Source organism: Hipposideros armiger, unplaced genomic scaffold, assembly GCF_001890085.2.
Source record: "Hipposideros armiger isolate ML-2016 unplaced genomic scaffold, ASM189008v1 scaffold_272, whole genome shotgun sequence".
Taxonomy (NCBI): domain Eukaryota; kingdom Metazoa; phylum Chordata; class Mammalia; order Chiroptera; family Hipposideridae; genus Hipposideros; species Hipposideros armiger.
This window is the reverse complement of record NW_017731622.1, coordinates 1,400,911-1,409,928: the sequence shown is the minus strand read 5'-3', so window position 1 is coordinate 1,409,928 and position 9,018 is coordinate 1,400,911. Positions and strand designations below refer to the sequence as shown.

Here is a 9,018-nt window from a genome sequence, read left to right as displayed (position 1 = left end):
TCTGCCCATTTTTTAATTGAGTTGTTTGTTTTTTTGGTGTTGAGTTGAATGAGTGTTTTATAAATTTTGGATATTAACCCCTTATCAGATATATCGTTGGCAAATATCTTCTCCCGTTCAGTAGGCTTCCTTTTTGTTTTATTGATGGTTTCCTTTGTTGTGAAAACACTTTTAAGTTTGATGTAATCCCATATGTTTATTTTTTCTTTTGTTTCCCTTGCCCAAGGGGATGTATCAGTAAAAATATTACTGAGGGTAGTGTCTGCAAATTTACTCCCTATGTTTTCTTCTAGGAGTTTTATGGTTTCAGGTCTTACATTCAAGTCTTTAATCCATTTTGAATTTGTTCTCGTATATGGTATAAGTAGGTGGTCCATTTTCATTTTTTTGACGTCAGTCCAATTTTCCTAGCACCATTTATTAAACAGACTATCTTTACTTCAGTGTAAATTCTTGCTTCCATTGTCATAGATTAAATGACTGTATATGGATGGGTTTATTTCTGTTCTGTTCCATTGGTCTATGTGTCTGTTTTTATGCCAGTACCATACTGTTTTGATTACTGTAGCCTTGTAGTATGATTTGATGTCGGGTAGCATGATACCTCCCACTTTGTTCTTATTTCTCAAGATTGCCATGGCTATGCGGTGTCTTTTATGGTTCCACATAAATTTTAGGATTATATGTTCTATTTCTGAGAAAAATGTCCTTGGTAGTTTGATAGGACTTGCATTGAATCTATATATTGCCTTAGGTAGTATTGACATTTTAACTATATTAATTCTTCCTATCCACGAGCATGGTAGGTGTTTCCATTTATTTGTATCATCTTTTATTTCTTTCTTCAGTGTCTTATAATTTTCTGAGTACAGGTTTTTTACTTCTTTGGTTAAATTTATTCCTAGATATTTTATTGTTTTTGACGTAATTGTAAAATGGATTGATTTTCTGATTTCTTCTTCTGATAGTTTATTATTGGTGCATACAAATGCAACTGATATCTGAATGTTAATTTTGTATCCTGCTACCTTACTAAATTCATTTATCAGTTCTACCAGTTTTTTGGTGGAGTCTTTGGGACTCTGTCTATATAGTATCATGTCATCTGCATATAATGATGTTATACTGCATATAACAATTTTACTTCCTCCTTTCCAATTTGGATGCCTTTTATTTCATTTTCTAGTCTGATGGCTGTGGCTAGAACTTCCAGAACTATGTTGAATAGAAGTGGTGAAAGTGGGCAGCCTTGTCTTGTTCCTAATCTTAAGGGGAAAGCTTTTAGCCTTTTCCCATTGAATACGATGTTTGCTGTGGGCTTATCATATATGGCCTTTATTATGTTGAGATATGATCCCACTATTCCCAGGTTGCTAAGAGTTTTTATCATAAATGGCTGCTGGATTTTGTCAACTGCTTTTTCTGCATCTATTAATATGATCATATGATTTTTATTTTTCATTTTGTTAATGTGATGTATTACATTAATTGATTTGTGGCTATTGAACCAACCTTGCATACCAGGAATGAATCCCACTTGATCGTGGTGTATGATCTTTTTAATGTAATGCTGAATTCCGTTTGCTAGTATTTTGTTGAGGATTTTTGCGTCTATGTTCATTAGGGATATCGGCCTGTAGTTTTCTTTTTTTGTAATATCTTTGTCTGATTTTGGGATCAGAGTAATAGTGGCCTCATAAAATGTGCTTGAGAGGCTTCCCTCCTTCTGTATTTTTTGGAATAGTTTGAGGAGAATAGGTATTAATTCTTTTTTGAATGTTTTGTAAAATTCGCCTGTGAAGCCATCTGGTCCAGGACTTTTGTTTGTTGGAAACTTGTTGATTACTGATTCAATTTCTTTGGTAGTAATCAGTCTGTTCAGAGTTTCTGTTTCTTCTTGGTTCTGACTTGGTAGATTGTATGTTTCTAGAAATTGGCCCATTTCTTCCAGATTGTCGAATTTGTTGGCATATAGTTGCTCGTAGTATTTTCTTACAATTTCCTGTATTTCTGTGGCATCTGTTCTCACTTCTCCTCTTTCATTTCTGATTTTATTAATTTGGGTCATCTTTCTCTTTTTCTTGGCGAGTCTGGCTAAGGGTTTGTTGATTTTGTCTATCTTTTCAAAAAACCAGCTCTTGGTTTCATTGATCTTTTGTATTGTTTTTCTGGTCTCTGTTTCATTTATTTCTGCTCTGGTCTTTATTATTTCCTTCCTTGTACTCCCTTTGGGCTTGTTTTGCTGTTCTTTCTCCAGTTCCCTTAGGTATAAAGATAGTCTGTTGATATGAGATTGTTCTTGTTTCTTTAGATAGGCCTGCATTGCTGTAAATTTTCCTCTTAGGACTGCTTTCACTGCATCCCATAGATTTTGAGTTGTTGTATTTTCATCTTCATTTGTCTCAAGGTATCTTTTGATTTCCTCCTTGATCTCATTTTTGACCCACATGCTATTTAGTAGCATGTTACTCAGCCTCCATGTATTTGTGTGCTTTCCATATTTCTTCTTATAATTGATTTCTAGTTTCATAGCATTGTGGTCAGAGAAGATGCTTGATATGATTTCAATCTTCTTAAATTTGTTGAGACTTGTTTTGTGGCCTAACATGTGGTCTATCTTGGAAAATGTTCCATGTGCACTTGAGAAGAATGTATATTCATGGCACCCTCCTGTACACTTCTCGTGTGCATGCTCCACACCAGGGAAACAATGGTCCCAAAACTTCCAGCTCCCGCGCCAAAGGTGCTCAGTTCAGTCCTTCCCGCAGGCTCCTGGGCCCCGCTCACACAGCTACTCCTTCCACCAGGAACCAGGTGCGTGCTTACCAGCAAGCGAGTCCGTTTGCTGGCCTTACTGTCTCTCCAGCTGCCCTCAGCCTCACCGAGTTGAACAAAGAGAGTCCTCACAATTTTCCACTTCCAGCTATCGTAGAACTCCTCTTTCTGGCAAAGTAACTCTGGGCTGGTGAGCGCGGTATGGGGCCGGAGGGTCTCTCCCCCAACCGGAGAAGCCTCCCCACCACTGAGGTGTCCATCATGGGGTTCGCCCTCTCTCATCCCTGCCCTTCCTACCAAACTCCATGTGGCCTCCTCTTTAAGTCCTTTGTTTAGAGATTCTTTCATCAAATGTTCAGGGGACTTCCGAGATTGAATGTTGTATAAATTATTTGTAATTTTTGTGTGATCCTGGGAGACAGTTGGCACAGCGTCTGTCTATTCCGCCATCTTACCGGAAGTCACCCATAAGATTTGCTTTGAAGGAAAGAGTTTTCCACTAAAAAAACCCAGGAAAAAGCCTAAAAGACCCGAATTAGTTGATTTCTGAGATTCCCTTTATCTCCAATACTTTGTAGTCCTAGGATCTAATGCTTAGGTCTTAGAGAAATTATCTCACTTTCCGTGTCTCTATGATTCTGATGTCTACATTAGCTCTTCCTGGGCTTTTTGTGTTAATTGTATTTTTGAGGGCTAACCCTCCCTCCAAATGGAATATAGGCGTACCGTGGCTCTTTTTATATAGGCGTATTGTGGGCTCTTTTTCAGACCACTGCAGTAAAGCCAGGCGTCATCTTTTGCTGGTGGAGGGTCATGCCTTCAGTTTGTAAAAAATGCAATACCTGTGAAGCGCAATAAACTGAGGTATGCTTGTATTTAATAGTCCCAGGTTCTCGTCTTCTGGGCTGCGAAGATCTTCTGATAATGCAGGGTCCACGGTGAATGAGCCCAGTGATTTCAGGACTGTTGGAACTTGCACAGGGAAGCAAGCTTTTCTGGTTCAGTCCTGTCATTTGACCAATAAGGCAACCGAAAGCCAGAGATGTGGAGTGACCTGCTCAAGGGCTCAGATCCCCTGAGGTGCTTAGCAGAAGTCAAAGCCCCCCGACAACCTCTTAACTGGTCTTTTTGTTTTTTATTCTTTAGAACAGTACCCTGAGTGAACTTTAGAACCCGTAATTTGCTCTCTTGCTTAAAACCCTCCTACGATTCCCATCTCCCTCAGGATATAGTCTTTTTGCCTGAGCCTTGAAGCCTTGCCCACTTCTCTAGCCTTCTTTTGAACCCACTGCTACTTGTTCACTGGCCTCCAGTTACTGTGTCCCACCCTTTCTTTGTGCCCAGAACCCTCTGGTGTGTCCCACCTCGGCCTTTGCACTCGCTCACCCTGCTGCCGGGTGTGCTCTTGGCCGCCGCACCCAAGCTCAGAAGTCACCTGAGAGAGGCCTCCTCAGGCCTTAGCCTCTCTCACACATTTTAATCTGCTGCTCAGAAGTCTCCAGCTCCATTTTCTATTTTATTTTTGTATTTCCTTGGTGGCCTTTATTATGCTTGGAAGTGATTTTATTTGGTCTATTTCACTCTCTACCTTTTGTCTACCTATCTGTCTGTCTATCTGTGCGTTTGTATCTTCCCTTCAGGACAAAAGGTCCATTAGCCACAGTCTTTGTATGTCTGACATCACCAGCATCTAGAACATCACTAGGACATGTCAGGTACTCATGTTGGGGGTCCTCAACACCACCCCAGGTTTGGTGATTTGCTGTGAGGATTCACAAGACTCAGCATATAATCATATTAACAACTAAAATTTATGTCAGCAAAAGGACACAAAGCAAAATCAGTAAAGGGAAGAGGTGCGTGGGGCGAAGTCCAGAGGAAACCAGGTGCAGGTTCCAAAAGCCATCCTTATGCAGTGACACAGGACATGTCAGATCTCACAACACCGACTCATGAGAGCGCACGTGAAGTGGTGTTGTCAGGGAAGCTATGAGATACTCCCTGCCCAGGCTTCTTCCTGGGGGCTGGCCCCATAGGCACTGCTGCCTAGTATGTATGGAGATTTCAGACTCCCAGGAGAAGGCAGATGTTCAGCCTAAGCCACACTGTCTGCCTGGTCTAGGCACAGGGAGCCCTCATCACTTGGGGAAAGTGTTAGATCAGTGTAGGGAACTACTGGGTTGTTGCAAAAGTCATGACGTATTTTTTCTATGTTTTTCGTTGCAAAAAAGCATCATGACTTTTCCGACAACCCAGTATTTGCCACTCAAGTTCCTAGGTACCAGCCAAGGGGTAACTGGCAAGCTGGCCTTTGTAAGGCTAGAAGTCTCAGGCCTGCTAGGGTACTTGTCTTCCGCACATTACTTAAATGCTTCTGAATGCATGAATTACCCAGTAAGATTATAGGGCCTGTGGAATCAAACTGCAAGACCCTGACAACCAGACGGTGTGGCCTCCCCTCCCTTGTCAGCATTTCTACGCCCAGATGCAGGGAGGTGAGAGTGGTCAGTCTGTTCTTCCTCCTGCCCTCAGACCCTTGGTAAGTGTAACTGTGTGGTCCCCAGGTGTTGAAGCACAATGGGTCATCAGAAATTCTCAACAAGCTATACGACACGGCCATGGACAAGCTGGAGGTGGTTAAGAAGGACTATGACGCCCTGCGGAAGAGGTATAGTGAGAAAGTGGCCATCCACAATTCGGACCTGAGCCGCCTGGAGCAGCTGGAGGAAGAGAACCAGCGCCTGCTGAAGCAGACGGAGATGCTTACCCAGCAGAGGGACACGGCCATCCAGCTGCAGCACCAGTGCGCCCTCTCCCTGCGGAGGTAGGAGCTGGAGACCAGAGGGAGGAGGACACTGAGGGCCGCGCACAGCTTCTTTGCCCTGGGGCCACTCTCCCCTGGGCTTGTGGTTATCTGCAAGGCTCCCACGCACTTCTAGAGAGTGAAACAGCACAGCAGATGGTGCTTTTCCAATCAAAAAAATACTTACAGCCAGGAAACATTTTCTGGATGCTCAGTGTGTCTTGGGGTTGTTCTTCCTCCTATGTGAACAACTTTCGGGTGTACTGACCATCCGGCTTCCTAAGTCTCCCCACAAGCCTTGCCCCTGTGTGTCAGTCTCCCACCTAGCAAATAGGAAAGTTAGTTGTCTTAGGCATTGTTTCTCTAAAATTTTATGTTTTATTAAGGTATATAATCTGCAGGAATGTGAGCCCTGCCCTCAAACAGTATTTCATAAGGTACATTCATGCAGAATACCAGTTTCTTGGAGCATTCATCAGTTTCATATGAAAAGTTCTCTGGATAGAAAAAGGTTTGGGAATTGCTGGGTTGCACACAGACCGGTGTCTGTGCCACAGGTTGCCACAGGACTTCTCAGAGCCTTCACTCTGGTACCGAGCACTAGTCTCTCCAAGAGGGGGACACAGGATGCATTGTTTCCTAAACGTAAGTCATCAGAGAACAAATACAGTTTTGTTTTGTTTTTTTAATGGAGCACCTTGCAGGGTTGGTGTTCTAAGGAACACGCTTTCAGAAATGCGGCCTTAGAACTGCAGGCTCTAATAGGCAGGGCTGCCTGCCTGTGTAGAAGGTGCCTCCTGGCCTGGAAGGGCTGAGCTGTGCTCTCATACTAACCTAGTGACTTTGAGTCAGTCACCTACATCTCCTTATTGTCTGTATCTAAAAAAAGGTGGTCGGATTAAATGATCATAATGTTACCTGTCATAGGCTATGATTCTAGCATTGTTTTTTAAATAATGTAGATTAACTGTGGAAGAAATACGTTGTTATTTCTAGTAGAGCAGAGGGCATGAAGTCCTCAGTTCAACTTGTATTTGTAAAGGCTGAGAAAAATTCCAGGTCCAGGGGCACTGGTACTCCGTGACTTTTTTCTCTTGGGGGTGTAGAGAATGACTTCACTCGGAACTTCATGCTTGACTGTCCAGCACCATGGAGCTGACCGGGCAGGTCTCTGCACCTCCCCACCCCCCACCTATGTCCCGGCTGCCTTTCTCCCCCAGGTTCGAGGCGATCCACCATGAGCTGAACAAGGCCACGGCCCAGAACAAGGACCTGCAGTGGGAGATGGAGCTGCTGCAGTCGGAGCTGACGGAGCTGAGGACCACACAGGCGAAAACTGCCAAGGAGTCCGAGAAGTACAAGGAGGAGCGGGACGCGGTGTACAGCGAGTACAAGCTCATCATGAGTGAGCGCGACCAGGTCATCTCCGAGCTGGACAAGCTGCAGACCGAGGTGGAGCTGGCCGAATCCAAGCTCAAGAGCAGCACGTCTGAGAAGAAGGCGGCCAGCGAGGAGATGGAGGCATTGCGACAGGTAGGTGGCTCCGCGGCTGGCTTCCCAGCCTCTGGGAGAGCAGCGAGAGGATGGGCTGCAATGTGCACGGTGTCCGGACTGGCAGCGTCCTTCTGAGTCAGAGCAAAGGGCTTCTCGTCTCAGGCCTGCATGCTGGCTGGGTTATTGGACGCTGCCCAGGTGACTGCTGAGCTCACTACACTCAGTGCCCAGCTCTAGTCTGGGCCACAGGGACACAAGCGGAGGTCCAGCTGTGGTGTTGGCATCCACAACTTACGGTATAGGAAGGAAGTTAGGTGTGACGCCCAGACATGCATGTGCCCCAGGCACAGACACTCTTACACTCACACCCGTGATCAAGTGATTGCTGATCAGTCTTGTGCTGAAAGTCAATGGGTTTCTTAAGGACTTGCTCATTAAGAAGCGAGATTCCAAGGCCAAATTCCATAGGTACCTTTGGCCTTGTGAGCCTGGAAGAGCACCCTTAGGGCTCTTTTCTCTAGTCTCCGAGGGATCCGCTCTTTAAGGGGCACTCAGCTCCTGCTGGGAAGATGGTACACTAGGCCAAGCCAGAGGTCCTTCTGCTGTCCTGCTCCCCAGGGGACGGCCTCCAGGGTCTGGGCCTGGGGTTTAGCAGCATTGGAATTAGGCCACTCAGCTTGACCCCTGAGGGATCAGAGTGGCTTCTCTGCATCGTTCCTGTTGGCCCCTCGGCCACTTCACTGACACCCCTCACTCCCTCGTGTGGATGTGCCCTGTTGGCTCCTTGATTGGATATGCCCTTCCATCCACGTGTGACTCTGTTTAGAGCTGCTGAACTTGGTCATAGCAGGCATTTTCCCCATTGAAATGCCTCTCCGCTCTACTTTTCTGTGCAGGTCAGTTAGAACGCAAGCTTTAAAATTCGTCTATGAGAAGTGAAAAGCAAGGTGTTAGAGTTGGGCAAATTGGCAGGGGACAGCTGGCATTGGATTATTGCAGCCAGAGCCCCCTGGACCCAGCACAAGGCAGGGCTGATGTCTGAGGGTTGGCCGGTGCCCTGTGAGTCTTTCTGCAGACAGTGACACCTCCTTACGCCCGGCCAGTGCTAGGGGCTGTGGCCTGCAGGGGGCACTGGCCCTGTGTTTGGAGAGAAGGCCTCCTCAGTCATGTGACCTCTTGCCTTTCTGGGCCTGTTTCCTCATCCACAAGATGGAAATGATGATAGCATCTGCCTCACGGGTGCTTGTGACGATCACATGATTTAATATTGAAAATGCAATTAGACTAGTGCCGGCACAAAGTAGGAATGATTTGAGTCTTTATTATTAAGATGATTATTAGCTGCTCAGTCAGGATTAGAGCAAACCCTATGAAATTGTTTTTGTAGGAAAAAATGGTCCAACTAATGGCAATTTCATACCAAGGGAGTGAGACTTTTCCAGACTGTCAAGGTGAAAGCCGTTATGAAAAGGAATATTTACTCTGTGGATGAAAATTTTAAAACACCATGATGAAGGAATTTTTAATAAGCAAAAATAATGTATTAGAACTTGGTAATTGTCCTAGAGAAACCATCAGCTCATTTTCACACTCTGGCGTCTAAGAGCTAATGGTTGGGAAAATTTTATCAAATAAGAAAAACAAAATGATGAAGAGGTAAACTTTGAAAATGACTGAGTGAGTCGCTAAACTAGAAAGCCAAGGACAATGTGTCAAGCACATAGGAGGTGAGCCTGTAATAGGACAGCAGCCCACGTGGAGGGGTTTTTGAAATTGCAGAGGTTAACTGACCATGCCCTTTGTAGGAATGTGGAAAGCACCGCGAATTATGAAGGACCCCCGACTTCCCTCAGTACTAGCATCCGGTGGCCTGTCACCCCATGCCTAGCACTCAAGCGTGCCTTTCAGCCTTCGCAGGAGGCCTTGGCTGGCTGTCAAGTCTGCCT

General features: G+C 45.0%; 1 protein-coding gene across 1 annotated transcript in view; it reads left to right on the top strand.

Moving 5' to 3' along the window:
- The window catches only part of DLG5 (discs large MAGUK scaffold protein 5), a 137,112-nt gene that overhangs the window by 81,389 nt on the left and 46,705 nt on the right, over window positions 1–9,018 (top strand). The window contains exons 6-7 of the mRNA XM_019656994.1: window positions 5,340–5,599; window positions 6,799–7,111. Coding sequence (XP_019512539.1) covers window positions 5,340–5,599; window positions 6,799–7,111 — 573 coding nt within the window. The remainder of the gene's footprint in view (window positions 1–5,339; window positions 5,600–6,798; window positions 7,112–9,018) is intronic.